Below are 21,407 nucleotides of genomic sequence, written 5' to 3'. Positions count from 1 at the left end.
GGGGTTTTAACCCCTTCAGCACCACGGGAGGGGGACCCTGGGGGCGGGGGGCACCCTCAGGGCACTATAGTGTCATGAAAACCACTTTGTTTTCCTGACACTATAGCGATCCTTTAACTTTCATTAGACAGCAATGGACTGTCTGTATAGCGATGGCAGAGGGGAAGCAGACTGATAATAAAGTTAAACGTTATCAATGTTTATAGTTACATTTATGTTTAGAGCAATTAAAATGGGATGAAGTGGGTTGCATTTTATTATTCCTTTGAACTAGAAGCACTGGAGATATTTTAATTAAAAACACTACATATATGGAAAAATAAGTGACTAAGCCTTTTCTGGGAAACTAATTTTCTATTTAAGTTAAGAAGGCAGCGGGAAAGCTTAAATCGTGGCTGCATTGGACTCAAAAATGAAATGAAACAGTGGAATGACATAACACATTGTTTAAACAAATCACCATTTTATTACTGTTGGTGCAGCTACATGACACAGTTTCAGTGTGAAAACTGGTTGGAAGCAAATGATCTCAGTGGCACCACTTACACCAAGGGGCAGATCCAAGAGGGGGAGGATATGGTAGAAGGGGCAGCTCTGTCAAGGGACTGCAGGCAGAATCATGAAAGGGTAGGGCTGTATATGAACATGGCACATGTCGGCAAGCTTCAGTTTTTACTAAACAGTTGGGTACTGGTTTCAATACCTTGGTTTGTGGTATTATTTCGGGGGTCAGCCTATGGATTTATGGTGATATGGCACTTTGCCGTGGTTCGGTTATTGACTTTGGTATTCTCTAGGCAATCCAGTCCATGGTTCCTGAAGTCCATCTTATTTGGTGCTTCAACTACATTAGTTCTGATGGCAACCAACATTCTAGGTCCCCAAGGTTACTGAGCCTGTACATCGGTCGTTAAACCGGATCCCTAATATCAAGTGTCCATTGAGTTAACCATCAGTCCTGGAATGTACATGACTTCATTTCTGCACACCACGTCTACAACAATCCATGCTTGCAACATTGTTTGGAGAGTCTCTGGTTCTGCCCATGACTGGTTGTCTCTCTAATATTATCCATGGCCCTTGTTCTGTCCAACTCTATGGTTCTGCCCGTGGCCATGGTACCACTAGTGTGAGATGGGGGAAAACTCTAGTTCTCAACCCACTCCAAGTGCTGTTATTTATTTGTTTTTTTGGTGAGGCTTTACAGAACAGAGTGCTTCTCCACGGGACATGTTAACTCACGGGCAGCTGGCTCATCAAGGAACCAGAGCAGCTTTCCATGCACAGGTAAGACACGTGCAGCCGGTAAGGGTTCAGGCTCTTCTTCCTGGAGGATACGCTGCAAGACACAAGCATTGTAAGTCTACTTAGAGTTGGTGGATAAAGCAAATACAAAAAACAGTGTTCATTGATCAATGCAGACACATATCTTTGATTAAGCTGCTGATCCCAAAGAGCCAGTAATTTCCAACTTCCTACTGGATTATATTCAAAGACTAAATGACTGAGTATTTGTGTTAATTTCTATTTACAAGGGATTCTCTATACCAGTGCTCCCCAACCTTTTTATCGCCACGGACCGGTAAACGTTTGATAATTTTTCCGTGGCCCGCTTGTTTTGATTTAATAAGACAAAAAAAAACCAAACAGTCACATATATTAAAAAAAACACGCAGACACATACATAGTCAGAAAATCACAAACACAGTCACATAAAGACATAGACTCAAAATTGTGTGTATGTGTGTGTGAGCGGTGCAGTGTGTATGTGAGGGTGGCAGTGTGTGTGAGAGTTGCAGTGTGTGTGTGGGGGGCAGTGTTTGTGGGGCAGTGTGTGTAGTGTGTGTATGGGGGAAATGTTTGTGGGGCAGTGTGTGCAGTGTGTGTATGGGGGCAATGTTTGTGGGGCAATGTGTGTAGTGTGTGTATGGGGCAGTGTGTGTAGTGTGTGCATGGGGGCAGTGTTTGTGGGGCAGTGTGTGTAGTGTGTGCATGGGGCAGTGTTTGTGGGGCAGTGTGTGCATGGGGCAGTGTTTGTGGGGTAATGTGTGTAGTGTGTAGTGTGTGCATGGGGCAGTGTTTGTAGTGTGTATGGGGCAGTGTTTGTGGGGCAGTGTGTGTAGTGTGTTTATGGGGCAATGTGTGTAGTGTGTGTGTGGGGGCAGTGTGTGTAGTGTGTGTATGGGGCAGTGTGTGTATGGGGGGTAAGGAGGCTTTTTTTAAATTTATTTAATTAAAATTAATATATTCATGTCCCCCTCTCCCTTCTTACCTTTACTGGGAGGAGGGGGGACATTTCTTAGTCCCTGGTGGTCCGGTGGGGATTCCCTGGTGGTGAGGTGAACTCTAGCCCAGTTACAGGGCTAGAGTTCACTCTCGCGAGATTTGGAGCGTTGCCGTGGTTACCGCGGCAACGCTCCAAATCTCGCGAGAGGAGGACCCGGAGGAGCTGCAGGTAAGAGCTCCCGGGTCCTCTCTCACTCCCTCCCCTGCCGGCTGTCAGCAATGTGCCTGCAGACCGGGGAGGGAGATCTCTGATCTCCCCGCCGGTCCGCAGGCACATTGCAGGGCTGGCACTTGGGCAATGCCAGCCCTGCATTAGCCGGCAGGCTCGCACACCCCACACCCCTGGGCGGCCCGGTACCGTTTGATCCACGGACCGGTACCGGTCCGCGGCCCGGGGGTTGGGGAACACTGCTCTATACCATCTGTACTGGATAAATGTTTGTAATTTGTAGAGCAGTGAGAAATTTGTTACAAGTTTTTAGAAATGGACAATAAATGAAGGAAAGTACAAAGAGTGCGCGCGGGTTTGTTAAGTAGCAACTTTTTGTTGTTCAGGGTTACTTAATAAAGTGCAACTTATTGGAAAATTCATAGTGAATTTCAAATTATAGGTAAAAAAAATGAATTGGATAAATTCTGCCAGTTATGTTTTCAGCTTGGCTATTTTGACCTAATATGTAAAGTTCAGGGGCGGATCCTGGCTGCTGAGCAAACAGGAAGCACGTTAAGCGAGATTGCGGCCTACCTGAGCTGGGGTTAGGCGGCCACTCTTCCTGCGCTACAGATCATAGCGTCCACTTACGCTAGCCCCCCTCGGACCAGTGAGGGTCATCCCTGACCCGGCTGGGCTGTGGCACATTGATCTTCTGAACCACAGATCACCCCTGAAGATTGTTGGTGGGCGAGGAGTGGCAGTGTCCAAGATGGTGGACAACCCTGCTCATGTTACTCAAGGCAGGATGAGGCACTAAGCTGACCTGAAGTACTTACACAGTCAAATAAGGGCTTATCTGGAGGAAGCCTTCGACTGTTTTTGGGCAACCCTGCAGGAATGCAAAAATCTGTTGGAGGTAGAATGATTACTAGAGAATGGGGAGTGGAGGCATCACAACCAGCAGTCTGGGAAGTATTGCCACCTAACACTTTATTCACCCTTACCAACAACCTTCCTAGGCTGAGAGAGGCTCATAGTTTGACCCCTATGCACTGACCACACAAGAGGGATACGGGACACAAGCGATTACATATCTTCAAACATGGAGCCCTTTGCACATTCCCGGACAGGAAGAACTTGGCCCCAGTTCATGGCAAAGAGGTGCTGGCTCGTCAACAAGTCTGGAGCTGGAGGGGTGCCCCACATCGGTACCGCTGTTCAACCCATATGGATGGACTCCCAGTGCAACATCTACCCAAGCTGGGTGTTGGCTGACTTCCATTTATATCTTATGCCAATGCCGGCCTGTTTCATGAATACTGCAACCTTGTTGGACACAACATGCAGACCTCCCCAGCTGGTTCCTACTACTGAGGTTTTCGGACCAGACAGCATTTAAGCTATCTTGCAATTTTTTTATCCTGTTTTGATTAACATATTTTATTTTCACACTTCTGTATTATCAGCATGCCCTATAACCTATTTTCTTATAACAATTTACATGTCTGGGTAACTCACGTTGATTACATACTTCGTTTATCTATATACTTCAGACATTTGTCTAGCTTGTGTTTCTGCCACCTGACCTACAAAAATGTGTGCAGTAATCTCATCTTATGCCTCATACCTGTTAAGATATGTCTTTTACAATCCTTGCTACCGCTGTTGGGGCATTGCAAGAGTGCTGGTTATATATGTGCACCACAAAAATAAAGATTTACAACAAAACCAAAAAAAAATGTTTTAATTCATTTTTAATTATCAACAATTTAGAAATCTGTGAAAACCCGGTTTGTTTACACTGCCTTTAATGGTCCACATTGTAACAAACAATAAAAGAACATATCAGGATTCCCTATCCAGAAGGAGTAAATCAGTTTAAATAATAAAACAAAAAAAACAAAAAAAGAAAAAACACTGAAGCTTCAAAACAAAACCAAAAAAATCCCAATTGGCAAACAAAACTTAGTGATCGTCTTGTATGCTATCAGTTGAAACAGCAATACAGGCAGACACTGTATGAGTATGTAAGCTAGCAATATGAGCCTCACTGTGGAGTCTTCAATCACCCAAATCTTTCAAGGTGAGACCCTGAAAATCAGTATGATTTATGGGGCACAATGAGATCTTAGTCTTTGCTCCAAGGCAGGGTTGTCCTAAGAGGCTAGTGAAGGAATTTGAGTGTGTAGGCATGACTGAAGGCAGGATTGAAGCACAGGGTTCACATCTAGTTTTTCTATGAACCCTGGCTAGCAGGAATCTAAAACCTAAGGGATAATATATCTTTTTAATTAGATACTTAAAATAAACTTTGAGACACATGTAAAACTGCCTCTTGTAGCTTAATTTGGTGACACTGTAACAAGGAGTATAAGTACACTGTGACAAAACAGAAAAGAACAGATCCACGTACTTTCAAGATCGCTGCTTTGCCCTCTCCTGTAGCCACAAATACTACGGTTTTCGCTGCATTTAGGACAGGTAGTGTAAGAGTAACCCGCTCAGACGGAGGTTTTGGAGAGTCGTTGATGGGAGCCACAATCTGATCTGTTACCTGGGAGGGAGGCAAACAAAAAATAATATAAGACTGGTGTACTTATAAACGCTAAAGCGGGAATATCAATTGAGAATGAAAGAAGGGGTGTGAGTCAGGTAGGGGTGTGTAAGGAGGTGGGGGTTAGTAATTTGTTACACTGGAATGGCTCACAGATATAACAAATAGAAAATACGGTTTAATCTGTTAATACCAGACTGTTATGGACAAAAAAAAAAAAATTCTTAATGTCACAATTTAGGTATTAAAAGCTGCTTTGGGAAGCTGTATAATCATATATTACGAGACATGTTATAGCCTGACTATTTTCACCTGTGTTTTGACATGTGTTTCTCAGTTTATAATAATTTGTTTTTTATTGAATAAATAATTTATCAGTTTCCTAATATTTCATCATATTTCATCATTTTGCACTGTATTTTGGGGGGAAAGGATGCATTCTGCCATATTAACACTTTTCAATCAGGTAGAAGTACTTTTACACACTGCATCAGAGCCATATGTTCTCCTATATGTATGCTCCCCAAGGTTTGTTTGGCATTTAGGGGTCACTGTAAACACTATCCCAAGTTTGCATATTGTATTTGGCAGCCTACTCTTCTCAGTACCTGGTGTGGCAGTGATTCTTACGAATCAAACCTTTTTTAATGAAAATGGGAAACCCAAATACTCTCCCAGACCTCTCCTAGACTAGGAACACTCTCCTAGTCAAAATTGAGATTTCCACTTACTTTCAAGCTATCCTGTATGGGGTGAAGAGGAGGAGGAGGGAAAGAAGCTAACCGATTTGTACACAGAAGGTTACATTAACCATGCCCCAGTATCTATCCTTCAAAAAGCCAGTGAGTGCAGGTAAAGGGGAGGGTTTAAGTAAGGAGCTTGAGGTCCCCCAGGAATATTTAAAGTACATCTGACGGCCGTGTGCTTGGACCATGCAACTGCCTTCCCAGCTGAAATGCCGCCTCTGAGCAGCACTAGAAATCCTTACAGGCCCTGGTGGGACCATTTAAAACATGCCAGGGCTTAATTTCTACTCGCCAGCTGAGAGAGGAGGGTCGAACTTTTTTAAACACTGTACGTATATACAAATAAATAAAGAAGGGTCCAAGAGAAAGTGGTTACAAAGGAAAGACAAAAGATCGCTGTAATCCTCTCGAATTACAAAAGTAGGGCCACGTACCTGTAGTAGGGAATGTCCTGGGAACAAGGAAGCAGTGTGTCCATCTGGGCCAATTCCCAAAATCAGGAGGTCAAAGGTTGGCAGGTCACTTCCAGGGAAGAGCTAAGGAGAAAGAATCTTAAATGACAGCATGCTGGTACCTGTCAGGGGCTTGTAAACCCCTCGATGGAGAACATAAATAGCAAGAGTGGGATTGTGTACACAGTAGTGCACACATTAGTGGGACAGTAGTAGACACCAAGAATGCAGAAATAGTCTGTGCTCAGAAGTTGCCTACAATTCATATGTAGATGATTGCACACACATCCTGGGGCTAAAGAAAGGCATTTGCCAAAGCAACACCTGTGCCCAGGGCTCACCTCCCGTAGTTTCTGGGTATAGTCTGCTGCGGCTTCTTCCACGGGTAGTGAGGGATTGATTGTGACAAACTGTGACTCTGAAAGGATGCCTTGTGAGATAAGGTGACGCTGGAAAATAAAATAAAATGAAATATATTCAAGTGTAAGTCCACATGTATTCTATTTTATTAGGTCACAACCTAAGTAAACAAGCACGGAATTGTGAAAAAGGAAAAAAAAATATGTTCAGCATAGAAAGATTCAATAAAATATCATTATTATAAATAAAATAAAAGCCAGACACAATTTAAACTAAAGGCTTTTTAAAATTAACATAATACTGTTCTAACATATGAGAGGTTCATTTGTTGCCATATAATAGATAGAGTAGCTTAAAATAAATCAAAACACAATTTCCAACCAGATCTCATTCCACGGTTTTGATTCTGTGGTGGTTTTATAGGTCAGGGAGCCAGGAGACAAGCCATGTACTCTGTGTATCAAAGATGCTGCTGATTAAAACCAGAGTTATTATGTTTTACACCGGGAGTATCCAACCAGGGCCCTCCAACTATCAAACTACAGCGGTTTGTGTCTGAGGAGATCTTCTTGAAGTCCAAAAACAACTGCAGTTCTATCACTAACTTGTTCTAATGAATTCTCTTTGGATTTATCCCCAATTAATTTATTATAAGTTATAGTTGTGAACATGAAGATCTACCAAACCCATCAAGTCATATCGTATGGTACAGATTTTTTTATTTTTTTATTTAAAAGATAGCAACCCCATCTGGCAAAAAGGGGTTCCAAAGTTGAATACTTAACATGCTATTTAGTGGATGAGGGGATTCCCATGAACAATTTCAATTTATTCCACTCCTCAAAGTTCTATAATTAAAACATAATACAGCGTCAGAGTAACATTTTCAAAGTTTTTACTAACCCCGTGTACAGTGTCCCACACTAATATTGGCACCCTTGGTAAATATGAGCAAAAAAAAGGCTGTGAAAATTTGTCTTTTTTTTGTATTACCTTTTGTTAAAAAAATTCTGCTCTCATGGATATCAAACAATTAAAAAAACAACAACAAAGGTTTATGTAAAATATGTGTGGCACAATTATTGGTACCCTTTTAGTCAATACTTTATGTTACAGTTCTGAGTATGTTCCTACAATGCCTGATGTGGCAAGACCATTCTTCAAATTTTAAGGTCCAATGGTGCCAATAATAGTGGAGGGCACCGAATGTACAAGTTTGCTTTTGTTTTCTAACCAAAAATAAAAGTTGTTGGAGAAACAAAAAAAAACATTATAAACATAAACAACTTACACCCCCTTGTTATCCTGTGCCCTTTCTGACAAACTGCTTGAAGCATTCAGAGAAAAGCTTTGGGATGAGATCATCCCCAAAACGCGGGCACAGATGCCAGCAAGCTTTACTGTACCAGATTCTGAAAAGTTAGGAATGTCAAAGGGAAGTACAGCTCTATTACCGATTACTTCTATTTTATGTGCAATGCAGATTTATTTTTTTAAAATCACAACTGTATATATGGAATTATATGTTCTCATTACACTACACACTGGTAATTTGCATTTTTTTTTTTAAATTATTGTGCAGACTCACTATTAATACCTATGATCGTCGACATCTGAGCAATGTGCTGCATGGTAGGTCTAAATATGAAAGATATTATTTCAGTGCAAAGTTAAAGTATTTTGTAAGAACTGCAAGAGAACGGATACTGTATGTTCCTACAACTAAACTGAGATTTTGTGCTTATTTCAGATGTTTCTGTCTCCTGATATTTTTTTTTTTATTATATATATCCATAAATAGCCCAGAAAATGCAAAATCTGCTCTGGGGATTTGCACTTCTAACCTAAATGTGGGTGTAGATGCATTATTTGGCAGGTTTCCTGGACTCATTCAATTAACTGGGCCCCAAACAAAATTTAGAAAGTTACAGTTTCAGCATTCTGTGTTAGCTAATCTCCATATCTGTAACATATATCAGGACAGGTAAGGACTTGACAACCTCAGTTTTCCAGGTCACTAATTTGGCTAGAAGAAATTAACTGTAGCCCTCTTTAGATTACAGTTTACAGCGTTCTTTTTAGCATATCTTCCCCCTCCCAAAAGCATGCGTTTTTTTCTTCTTTGTCATTGATGTTACAGTTTTGCATGACTAATAAGAATTTTCAAAGTTGCAAGGGGGTGTAGTGTAGAGAGCAATCCAGGACGGATCATATCATATCTCAACTGAGCTCTACTGCTAATTGCAGCTACTGAAAACAGGTTGTTTTTTTAAAGGAACACTATAGTCACCTAAATTACTTTAGCTAAATAAAGCAGTTTTAGTGTATAGATCATTCCCCTGCAATTTCACTGCTCAATTCACTGTCATTTAGGAGTTAAATCACTTTGTTTCTGTTTATGCAGCCCTAGCCACACCTCCCCTGGCTATGATTGACAGAGCCTGCATGAAAAAAAAAACTGGTTTCACTTTCAAACAGATGTAATTTACCCTATATAAGGCTCTCTTTACAGGAAGTGTTTATGGAAGGCCGTGCAAGTCACATGCAGGGAGGTGTAACTAGGGTTCATAAACAAAGGGATTTAACTCCTAAATGGCAGAGGATTGAGCAGTGAGGCTGCAGGGGCATGTTCTATACACCAAAACTGCTTCATTAACCTAAAGCTGTTCAGGTGACTATAGAGTCCCTTTAAGTCAGTGAAAGCATGTAATGAATTTGGACTGTAAAACATGGAATGTAATGGCAATGGTCACATAGGTTCACACACAGGGAGCAACTACCATCATGAATGGACTCAGTACGTCTGGGTGCTGTGTTCCTGTCCCTTTAACCCTGCAATCTAAAACTGCAGTTCCAAAGAACCTTCAATTTTTATATTGCAGGGTTAAGACTGCCTCTAGTGGCTGTCTACCAGTTACACATTGAGCTTCATATTCCTAACGCTACAGTGTTTCTTTAAATGCAAGTTACAAGCTTCTTAGAGAAAAGTAGTATTGTTTCCTAGTTTGGACCAGTAGATTCTCAAATCCACAAGTCTGACCTTTCTCAAAGCCCTGCAAAGTGGGCTTCTGCATTTAATGTAAACTTATATATTATCTATATGCTGCAGGTCTCCACAAGCAAGCACTAACAGTGCACTGTTAAAATCATCAAAGCATTATACATAGTGCAAGAAAGTAAGGGATTTAGCCATTGCATTAGGTGGCTATATGGCCATACCAATGATTCTGTGTACAAATAGGGCATGTTATTAAATGGATCATTTATTGTCATTATTATTTAGAGTATACATGCATACCTGGTACTCGCCATATGTGCTCTCTGGATCAGAAAATGGCAAGAGCCTCTCATCACACATGGCCACTTTCCAACCCTCGGTAGAGAGTCCAGGGGTTTTAGGCAGCTCCCGGCTCAGTAGCTGTACCAGGCTTCCTCCTGACAAACCCAGCTTAAAACCATTTGATCCCTGAGACTCATGGACCAGGATCTGGGCCAGAGAGAGTGCAAGCTCTGAAGGAGAGGGGAACACACGGATCTGACGAGAGCCAGACATCACAGACCTGAAACGAGAATCCTTACACAATTAGGATTAAAAAAAAAATGTATGCAAGTATTATATGGTTGTCTATAATCTACAAATATACAGAATTAAGTTTGAAGAAATGGAGGAATAATGCATTACATAGTATGCAAAGAACTAGTAATGCAATGTTTTTGACCAAAGAGGACTACAGATGTTGCTCCTATAAAGCAGCAAGCCAAGATATGCAATAAAATATGACCACAGTACACATCAGCCCCAATATATAGTTAAAAACCAAAGGGAAAAAAAGTCACCTGCGCTCTCTTAATCCCTATGTATATTTAGACAAATGGAGGTCATTTAGTTACTCCAATGGCCATTGGAGGGAATGCCCACCTGCCAACGTCAAGGCAGACCCCCCTAGGCGGGTCCTACACTGACCCTTCACCTTGCTTCCTTGAGCTTCTGGCAAAGATAGCTCCACTGAGACAGAGAGGGGTATTTTTTATATACACCCCTATATACTTATTAACCCATATCGTGTTTTCATAGAGCTCCATTTGGGAGCTTGCTTATATTTCATATTGAGTGTGCCTACCTCGTTTAATTTTTTATATGCACCCCTATATATTTATTAACCCTTAATAGGGAACACATGGGAGGGGGAGCTGCATTGCAACAAAGGTGTGTGATACAAAAAGTGAATTTTTCATTTTTGAGTGGAAAAAAAGTGCGTCTTATGGAGCGAAAAATACGGTATATGACAATAATAAGACATGTGGACTTCTTTTCTCATCCTGCACTAGGCAGAGCATTTGTATTCCACTCTACCAACCCGTGGTCATCGAGGATCGCTGTCCTAGAACTAATACCACTTGTTTAACTACCTTCCTACCGTATGAGCATTTTATAACAAATCCTACAGACATGCATAGCTCCTTCAAAACCTGGCTGGCTTCTAAATTCTAGAAATATTTTTTGTACGGCTCACCCACTGTGTAAATAAATGGGCCACTGATGGACACACACTTTCTCTCGGAGACAGGCTTAGAGCCTGGCTTGATACCAGCTTAACGACTGAAATGGTAAAGCTCTGCGGAATATGTTGGTGCTATATAAACGCTAACAATAATTAGAATTAAAAATTATGCAACATTTTCACTTTTCCTATTAAGTTTCATGAATAAAATAATAACAAAGAGTACTTGTTGAGAAGCATGCGTCTTTCAGGTGATTAGTTCATGTCCTTAAAACGTATTCTAGAACGGTCGTACTGCAGTGCATGAACCTGTCTGATTGTTATTTGTAAGCACAATGGGATGCCGGCGCTCACCCTCCCTGCACAGAAACCTATACTTACACACTGTCTAACTCTGTAGACCTTAGGGAAAATCCTGTTTCCAGGGAAACAGGCGGTGTCAAAGAGTTTTTCCCAGGGGCAATCGGAACTGAATTACCTCTTTATTCTCTTATCAGGCTACTGGGAATATAGCTATTCCTTGTTATTACCTGAATAACACAGGTTAAACACAATTACACATCACAAGCGATCTATGCAGTACACCGAGCATGCAGGTTTTTTTACTTTAATACAAACAGGAGGTGGATAAAACGTTACATTTTAAGTGAATTATGCTAGTAAATAACTTGCAAACATTCCTTTGTTATTTAAAAAATTGTATAAAAATGCATTATCTGCACAAATCCAATATTCTACCTGACTTTCCCTACTTGTCTTTCCCATTGTATTGTATACTGAAGTCATCTACTGCCTTAATCGTCTGTCTCTAACCCTTGCACATATTTTACTGCAAAATTAAACGACTTTTTTCTTATGTATAATAATAATCCTAGTATCATAGTCAAGGTAACAGCATCAGTAAGACCATGCATAAATCTGCCTTGGCATCTTTGCCTTCCTGCCATACCTATCCAAAACAAGATCCATCCAAAGGACTTATTTACAGTCATCTTGGACCTACCGTGATTACTGCAACCCACTCGATACTGGTCTCCGAGTTACCCACCTTTGTCCCTTACAATGAAAGCGTCTAACAGATTAATCTTCCTTAACTGTGGCTCTTCTCATACCTCTTCCCAATTAGTTAACTGTCTGCAGGTGTGGCTTTCATAAATAAATATTGAGAAAGCACAAGAGACCGAATGTGCACTCCCTTCAGGATGATGACATAAGCAGCATATAAAACAATATATGTAATCCTTAATAAAATTGTAACTTTTATTAGTTGAAATTAAAATGGTAATAACTTGGGATAATGACAAAGACACATGTAGACTATTTTTCGCATGAAATTTATATTAAACTATATAACAAAAATAGTAACATTCGGAGTATAGGGTTCACATATTTTTGGTAAAATGGGAGAGCTTTAAACAGCGGTCATCTGCTGCATCTTGCCCTCTATATGCAGGATGACCGATGAAAGGTCGATGGAGGACTAGCAATCTCGCACGATCTTCTTTAGAACCCCATTTCATACTTACGCATTCACTGATGAGTCACAACATTAAAACTACCCAATTCGTATGGAGTAGAGTATAGTATGTTCCAGACACAAAGGCGCCAGGATTGTGCAATGTTTTCATGGTGACCCCCTTTAGGTGACAGTTGTATAAAAGGCCTGTGTGCACACCATAAACCTGTACCTGCTTTACTCTGCATGAAGCCTCGGCTGATGATTAGGGAGAGGGCTATAACCATTCTGCGTCTTATCGTGGTGGGAAAAGGGAATCCCTGGGTACGATACTCCGACTGACTAGGAGAGGTCTGCCACAGAAGAAATGCGGAAATGTTCCAACCCTGTGTCTAGCCATCACTATTTGGCCCTTGTCAAAGTCATTCAGATCGTTTCACTTGCCCATTTCACCTGCTTCAAACACATGATATTCAAGAGCTGACTGCACACTTGTTGCCTAATATATCCCACCCACTGACAGGTGCCATTGCAACAATATAATCAATGTTATTATGTTATTCACTTCACCTATAGTGGTTTTAATATTATGGTATTAGCGAGAACACTGCAGTATCATAGTTACTGGCTGCTTCATCTACCAAGACATGAACACGGAGCACTATGCGAGCAGACATGTTAACTTGCCTGGTCTTTACAAAAAGTAAAAACAATTAAAAACTCCACACGTGACAGTGCTGCTTTAACAAAATGCTAGAAAAATACTGAAGCAGAAATTATGTACTCAGAACAAGTACCTTCGCCAGCTTCCCTCCTTTGCAGAATGCAGTTTAGTGAATATAGCCAGTCACCCAAAACTTTGTGAAGGGTGAAAGCAAGAACAGGGGTATGAGTGTAATAGTAACTGGGGGCTCTTCAGAGTCCCCCCTCCCCCCCTTAAATCCTATTAAAACTGGCTGCACTCCTCCCTTGATCTTCCAGTGACTGACTTATTCATTATCTACATTTATGAAAGGAACACTAGTGTCCCTATGCCTCCATTCCCTTCCTCTCGGCCATGTAAGGGTTAACAAACCCTTTAACCCCTTAAGGACCAAACTTCTGGAATAAAAGGGAATCATGACATGTCACACATGTCATGTGTCCTTAAGGGGTTAAACACTTACCTTTCTCTGGATCGGTCTCCTCCTCCTCCGATGTCAGTGTGATCTGTGAACCTAATGCACGTTTGTGGCACGCACCAGGCACGCATTAGACCTTCCCCATTGGAAAGCATTGAATCAATGCTTTTCTATAGGGTTCTGCAAGACGCTGGACGACCTCATGCACAGCGTGAGGATGATCAGTCGTTTCATGGAGCAAAACTCAGTGAAACTGCAGGAAAAGCCTCTAGTGGCCGTCTAGGAGGCAGCCATTAGAAGCAGTCTTAGCCCTGCAATGAAAACTTTGCAGTTTCTCTATAACTGCAATGATTTCACTTGCAGGGTTAATGGGACTGGGACACTGCAATCAGACCACTTCAATGAGATAAAATGTTTGGGATGCCTATAGTGTCCCTTTAGTATAAATGATTACCAGATTGGTTTATTAAAAATAATAATAAAATAATACTATTTCCATATAATGTAAAGCAATTTTGAATTGAAATGTCATCTTGACTTAGCAGAAATGGAACTACAACTCGCTTACAAGCAGGTTACAATGTCAATATTTACCTTGGCAGAATACCCAGAATATTAACTGAATCTGGGATTGCCCTTTACACTATAACAATTATCTCGCTCCAAAGCACATATTTTAGGCTTGGCCAACGGTGGAAACAGAAATAAAATTATTACTCAGCAACCTTCATCAATGTAAATGCACATTCCTTTATCCAGTGATAGACAGACATGGAGAAAACTCACTGCAGGGCTATAATATTCATAGATCAATGCTTAGCAAGGCCAGCACAGCAGCTGATGTCATTGGTAAGCTCGAACTTCCCCACAGTTGACAATAATTCATGCACTGGGGGGAGTATGAGACAGACCGAGAATGAACCCTTAAAATGGATCACACAAAAAACATGTAAATTAATGAAAATACTCACCTTGAGCGAACCTGAAGCTGGGCAGGAAAAGTCTCTGCCAATCAGAAACATTGTGGTCTAAAGTGGACAACTGATCTTATCGTAGAACACTCTGTCTAGCAGATGTTTATGAGATTAATAGTTCATCCCCAACCAGCAGTTCAACTCATCACATAGAATCATTTACAGGCTAAAATTCTACAGGAATGTACATAATTAGTGCAGCTAATGAAAAATGCTTCACAATAATGGCATTTCTGCGTGTGTGTGAGATCTGCAATGGATGAACTTAAAGAAACCTCTTAGAGATGTCTGTTCAATGCACGGTGAGATTCCTAACAGATGAAGCCACCAGGAGCTGAAGATGAACAGAAACATGCCTGGATGTGGCATTGTAATGATGTGGAAAGAGGTTATTGGAGAATACAAATAAATATAGTGTATATATGTGTGTGTGTGTGTGTGTGTGTGTGTGTGTGTGTGTGACTGTTGCACTTTAAAGGGACACTGTAGTCACTATAAACATTTCATCTCTTTGAATTGGTTATGGTGCTTGAAGTCTCCAGGCACTGTCCCTCAATTCAGTGTTAAACAATAGTCAGATACAAACTGTATGTGCTACACTGGTAGTCACTGGAAATAATAATAAAAAAAAAGTTAATGTATTTATAGAATTTTTGTTTTGCATATAGGTTTTAGAGGGCTGAAAAATGCAATAATACAGTTACAATGTTACATGTAAATCAACATAGATAAGTAGATCACCTGAGATAAACAGTCTTAAAATGAAAAGGACCGTAAAAGGCTACTGTATCCTGATATTAATGTTTAACTCAGACACCTCTAACATAAACTGTTCTGATGAGGATGTAAAAGTACCAAATGAAAGAGCTTGCCTGTAAGGCACACAGATAATTACCATTACATCAGTTACACATAGATGCACCCACAGTGCTAGCACACTGACAGACACCGCATTCTATGTAAATTACACCAACAATAAAACCAGCATCCATCTACAAAGAGGTGACCAAGCACTACATTGCTCTGAGAAGGTTTATAGGTGGCGATGGGTGGATACTGTACCAAGCAGGCAGCAAGATCCAGGCGAAAGCAGTGAGACAAGAATGGGATCCACCAGGTGAGAGGGCGGAAGTGATGTCACAGGACAGCACCTGTACGGCTTCACAGTGGGCGGAAGTGTGTCTAGCAGGGAGTGTGTTGGCTCTCCAGACTCCTAGAGAAGAGGGAAAGGGGCTGGAGCCAGGTTGTGTAAGGGCGGAAGTGTGGTTGTGCAAAGGCGGAAGGGAGGTGATGTAAGGGCGGAAGTTTTGCAACTTGGCACTTTCTGGCCAGTCTTGCATTGTGTTTGGGTAATCTAAGGGGAGAATCATTGCGGAATTCTAATAGAATTCTAATGGAAAGATACATTTAGTAACAGCAGAACAGCTGCAAGTGAATACTGGAAAGGCTGGTAAAGGTCCTACAGAAGGATTTCAGGTTCATTGAATCATGTGCACATTTGTTTGCTGGATCCATTGTTGCTTCTTTAGGCTTAGTGGCAGTATATAAAGTATATAGTATACAGTATGTAGAATTGGCATAATTATTATTATTTGCTTTGATAATAGATATAGTGCCAACATATAATCCTGCAACCCTTTACAATTATACTGTGGGGATATATAGCAGCATGTAATTGACCATACAATGTGTTGGTGCAGATATGGGTAACACCACACACACAGACTAAATGAACCAGAGGTGCAGACCATTTGCCCTGACACCCATTGCCCCCTGTAGCATATCTAAAAAAATAAATGGCTTTCCTGCACCATGTACTTAGACGTTCCTGGCGTCAGTGGTTATGAATTCCCCAGTTCTGTATACTGTACAAAAAGTGTCACAAGAATTGCTCATTGGAGTGGCCTGCCCGGGACTACCTCAACATTTGTATGATATTCTTCTAAATGCATTTTTTTAACTTCTCTTACTTGTCCACATAATGCCAGAACTTAGACCCGGAGTTAGAAGACACAATAAGAGCCCAAAGGCAGACCGTTGGTAGGTTTTTTTCTTCTCTTTTGAAGGCTTCTTGGCTTTCATAAGTTCAGATCAGACAATACTGTCTTATCTATATTTATATTTCGTTTCCATATGCCATTTTAAAATGTCTAATCAAGCAGAAAGTATACAGCCCAGTAAAACAGAGAATATTGCAATGCATAAAATGTCAAAGTGGGCATTTCATAGCTATGTATTTATGAATATTACATATATATCCTAACTAGCTATGCTAATTGCTTGTATGAACTGGTGGGGCCCAGCGAGGCATCAGTTAACTTTTACTAATTTCACTTAAACTGTTCTTAAACCTTTTGCTTTTGCTTTTGATCATGAACTACAAGGTTATGATGGCAGTGGCGAAAAGGACAATGACTGCTCTCTGACACCAATATAAAATTCTTATGGTGTCTGGAGTTCTTGTGCACCATCTTACCTTAAGGGGTTAAACGGTTTACAAGTGGTTTGACCCCAAAGTTGTGTAGACAGTCCACTCTACCCCTCTTCTTCTGGCCAAGTTCTTGGGGTGATGGAAGCCCATGCCACAGACTTTTGGAGAGGCTTGGTCTTTAGCCTTCTACCCACAGACTAAGGTCCTGGTAACAAGAGTCCATAAAAGGGCTCTTATCCTGTGGGGAAGGGTATGGGGGCCCAAGACGCGTTCTGTAATTACCAGTCAGACTTGAGTATGTCTGGGGATCTCCTGGACACGTTTTACACATAGAGTTCTTGACCTCGATACACTCTGGAACTGTTCCTCGGATTGGAACTGTGTAGAAGTCAGGTCAATCATTGGTATTGCCCAGTCCCCCTGACCTCCAAACAGATCACTGTTTGAAGGGGAGGTCAGTGGTGAGCAAGAATGCATTGGATTATACTTGGTAACCCCTTTTTGATGAACAGGAAGGAGCTACTGCACATCTTAAACTCCTCGCCAGATCGGAGAATAGCCGCAACGTGCTGTAGCTCGGGCACGGAATTTCCAATCAGGGTGCTATTTGAATAGCAAGGGAGCTCAGTGACAAGCTTTTCAGGGATATATTGTGTGAAGTATGGTCTAGGAAGAGGGGGTTAAGGTGGACATTGTGTATACTGTGTCTCTAGGACTGTGATTGTGTTAGCTGGGGATAATGCAATTAAGTACCCAGATAGAATGGTGCAGGGGAGGGACAACTGAATTGTGCATTGCTTTGTATGGAGGATCACCTGCAGGGAGAGTCAACACTGTTTTGTATAAATAGCTGTGTTCTGTTCAATAAAGATCATTCTATCCCCTGCATTCAGACTTGTTTAATGTGTGGGGGGAAAGCTATAGTAAAGCTATATTCTCTGCTAGTAGGTCTCCTGAGCCATAATCACTGCAGCCTAATCCGGTGGAAGAGGTCCTCGGAGTCCCCTGTGAAGCTTCAGTGACTGGATTTCCAAAGTCCCATGATAGTAGTGAGGAAGCTGAGCTGTAGGTACTATAGACTGATTTGACAAATCACTCACTGAGAGCCAGGGGGAGCCTCCTTTCATATCCCTGCAGAAGCTCCTGACAATTGTCTGGCCATAAGGACATTTCTCGTGGAACTATTTTCAAACTTTGGCAGTAGCTGGTCAAAACTTTACCCTGGTGGTGATTTGGCTACACACTATGGATCCTGGCGCTATTTTACCAACTTGGGTGCTCGGATCAGAGCTATCCGGGGATATACAACATCTTGAGGTTCCTGTTTGTTTTATGGTGTTTTGGGGTGTTTTTGTGCGTGGTACCTTCTGTGTCCGGGAGATAATTTGTTTAACCGCTATCTGCTTGAACCATCTCTCAGACACAGAGGCGCCTGAGCGGGCTTACTTGTATGTGAATGGAGACCCCATGCTGTAGGTCTGTGTATAAAAGACCAAGTCTGAGGAATGAAATGTTGTTGTACTCCCAGAACTATGTCTTGTCTAGTTACTGGGGGGAATACAGCTATTCACTAACAGCACTTGTTCCAGCTTCAAGATGATTTGGGGGAGATACATATGCTAGCTATTGCAGCTTCGCTACAGTGGGGGTCTCGGTATAAATCTGTGTGTTTTGTTCAATAAAACCAGTTCTTCCTCACCCTTTACTAAGTCTTGACTAGTGCTTGGGTGAGATAGCGGTATTTCATGCAGGAGGGTATACACTCACTCTGGAGCTGTATTCACTAGGAAGGGACACACTAGGCAGTAGTAACCTGTGGGGATATTTATGGGATGATAATAGTAAACAGTTGAGAATTGCCCACTATTTCAATTCTCAGATCCCAAAGATCGTTATCGTGTAAGTGAAATGTATTCCATATAAATAAAATCACAATTTGTTATAAAAATAGATACAATTTATTGTGACAATTTAAATAATAATAATATGTAACATGCGTGATAATAATCAATGAATATTTAGTATAACATGGTATGCAATACAATGGCAATACAAATTCCAATGGTTAACATAGCAATTGTCAAGACAAGATTTATGATGGGCTTCACAGAGAACGAAAGTGAAACTTACACACACAGAAAAGCTTTCTTTCACACAGCTTGCAGCGTAAGGCCATAAAACTTTAGCTAACAGTTAGAATAACCCTTTCAATGCTGGTTAGATCTTTCTGGACATATAAGATCTATTCTCATGTAATTTTAAATAACATTACATTTAAACCAGCTCATTAGTCATTTCCTGGAACCATCAAATAAGAGTAATCTACCAAATTCTATAAGCTGAATTTTAACTTGCCTAAACAGATATTTTATCTTATTTTAGAGCAAATCAATACACCTGGATAAATATCACGATATGCTAACATGTGATATGTCACATTAATACATAATTATTCTAATTCCATCTGCAGAATGGAATGGTTATAACTATATATTTCTTAGTTAACTAAGATTTCTAAATATTGAAATCTGATCGTGATTTATCCAGTCACATATCATGCTATTAGAAAATTTTAATTAATTTAGATGAATTAAATGAAACCAGTATAATTACCAGTTGAGTAGACATTCTCATCAGATGAGTAGGTAGTCTCAGGAACTGAATGGATGTGTGATTGGTGTGTAAGAAATTCTGAGTGCCCTGGAGTGGATATCTGTCATGGATTTCTCTGCATGGCCGAATCTGAAACCCAAACTCCAACTCACTTCAACTCCGACTCTTTGACTTAGCCTCTCTCTTCCTTTTGTCTTAACTTTTTAAAGGGAAAAATTCTCTGCTCGTCACTAGGTGATAGACCAATAGAAAACTGGAGGTGTGACCTAAAATCACCTCTTACACCCAGTTAAAGCAGCTGCGGGCTCCCTGTGGGGTCCAAAGGAGATACTACCTCGATATGGGGCGCAAAACCAAGAAAATCAAACCCGATAAACCGAAGCAGGGACCTAATATTGTGGATCTTCTGCAGCAGACGCGAGAGACCGCTAGGCCCAAGATGGCCGCCTACCCGGAAACCTACTCTGACTTCTCAGACGACCTCTCCTCAGGGGATGAAGCAGTGAACTTACCACCTGTGCACGGCCCAACACTGGTCCCCCAAAAGGTGGAGACTTCACCGGTAACTACAGCGGTACTAAAAACGCTCCTCGCGGACCGCCAGGCGAATATACATGCAGATGTAGCCTCCCTCCGCAATGACATTCACGGCATGACAGGCCGCATGGGAGCGCTCGAGACTGCCTCCAACGTCTGCTCAGACCAACTTGCCTCCATACAAACAGAGGTCCAAGACCTACAGAAACAGAACGAAGACTATGAATGCCGTTTCACGGCACTGGAGGAAGCACGCCGGGCTAATAACATCAAGGTACGGGGCATCCCAGAGAACACCCCACAGGTCGAGATACCGCACCTCCTGAGGCGCCTACTAGTGGCCCTACTATCACCACGACAGGCGAAATCCATCACAGTGGATGGGTTCTTCCTGGGCCCCAAAACCGGCCTCCGCACCAGTGGCAGCCCCAAGGGACCTGATCGTGCGATTCCAGCACTTCTCAGCCAGAACCGCTATCTTAACAGCGGCTAGACACTGCTCCCCCTACATATTCGAAACGATGGAACTATCCTTTTTCACTGATCTTACAGGGGGCACCTTGGCATGGGACTCTCAGGCCGTTTACGACACTTCTGCAGAAACGTGGCCTAAATTATAAATGGCACCAAGCACGCAAATTGATGATTCAACACGGTGACACCAACCATGCAGTGCATGACCTCCAGGAAGCCAGAGCGCTACTACCTACATTGGGACTCCCTCAGGACTCTCTAAACGCAGCTGAACCTCAGGGTACAACCAAACCGGCACACAAGTGGAACCCCGAAAAAACGACACCCTTTGTCCCACGTGGACCCACGGCCGCACTAAGTGGAACTGTGACTACCTGACTATGTCGGACTCTGAACTGTGATGTACAGGATCTGATAATCCAAATGCTGAAAATGTTCCCATGTTATGCAGCCACAATAGAGTTATTCTGCTGCTAAAGTTATTTGTTGTTACCCACACTCCTCTAGCAGGAAGGTCTATCGACCGCATTGCTTCCCCCCCCACACCCGACACTAGCCTAACACACTCCTCAAGCCTAACCCTGACATAGCCGGGTGTAATAAATCTCACCATATATAGGCATCCCTTGCCCTCCAAGTAAAACACTGGTGGCACTACAACGGCATTACACGCCGGTAACGCATTCTGAGACAACGATACCACCTGGAGTGAATACTCAATTGTATGAATACACCTAGTAGGGCCTC

General features: G+C 41.7%; 2 protein-coding genes across 4 annotated transcripts in view; one reads left to right on the top strand and one right to left on the bottom strand.

The window, feature by feature from the left end:
• Positions 1-443: 443 nt before the first annotated feature.
• On the bottom strand, positions 444-15,777 carry PGLS (6-phosphogluconolactonase). Of its 3 annotated transcripts, none has more exons than XM_063449209.1 (6): positions 15,668-15,777; positions 9,851-10,112; positions 6,534-6,641; positions 6,175-6,276; positions 4,854-4,994; positions 444-1,339 (listed from the first exon to the last, which is right to left on the bottom strand). In XM_063449209.1, exons 2-6 carry the CDS (start codon positions 10,103-10,105, stop codon positions 1,202-1,204), a joined length of 744 nt encoding a protein of 247 aa, XP_063305279.1. In that variant the 5' UTR covers positions 10,106-10,112; positions 15,668-15,777; the 3' UTR covers positions 444-1,201. The 3 variants fall into 3 exon arrangements, with proteins under 3 accessions (XP_063305279.1, XP_063305278.1, XP_063305277.1); XM_063449208.1 differs by lacking the exon at positions 15,668-15,777 and adding an exon at positions 12,103-12,178; XM_063449207.1 differs by lacking the exon at positions 15,668-15,777 and adding an exon at positions 12,058-12,121.
• Positions 15,778-16,043: 266 nt separating this feature from the next.
• The window catches only part of NXNL1 (nucleoredoxin like 1), a 29,870-nt gene continuing 24,506 nt past the window's right edge, over positions 16,044-21,407 (top strand). The window contains exon 1 of the mRNA XM_063445759.1: positions 16,044-16,081. The gene's annotated coding sequence lies outside the window, so the exon portion shown is untranslated. The remainder of the gene's footprint in view (positions 16,082-21,407) is intronic.

This window comes from Pelobates fuscus, chromosome 3, assembly GCF_036172605.1.
Source record: "Pelobates fuscus isolate aPelFus1 chromosome 3, aPelFus1.pri, whole genome shotgun sequence".
Classification (NCBI taxonomy): domain Eukaryota; kingdom Metazoa; phylum Chordata; class Amphibia; order Anura; family Pelobatidae; genus Pelobates; species Pelobates fuscus.
Note: the sequence above shows the minus strand (reverse complement) of the source record. Positions and strands in the feature narration are given on the sequence as shown.

Bases quoted from the DNA above. Each gene is read 5' to 3' on its own strand.
- PGLS (XM_063449209.1), bottom strand. From the start codon at position 10,105: ATGTCTGGCTCTCGTCAGATCCGTGTGTTCCCCTCTCCTTCAGAGCTT. The intron at 6,642-9,850 runs GTATGCATGTAT...TTTATTTTCCAG, and splicing joins GCACATATGGCGAGTACCAG to CGTCACCTTATCTCACAAGG. The intron at 1,340-4,853 runs GTACGTGGATCT...TGTGTCTTGCAG, and splicing joins GCAAAGCAGCGATCTTGAAA to CGTATCCTCCAGGAAGAAGA.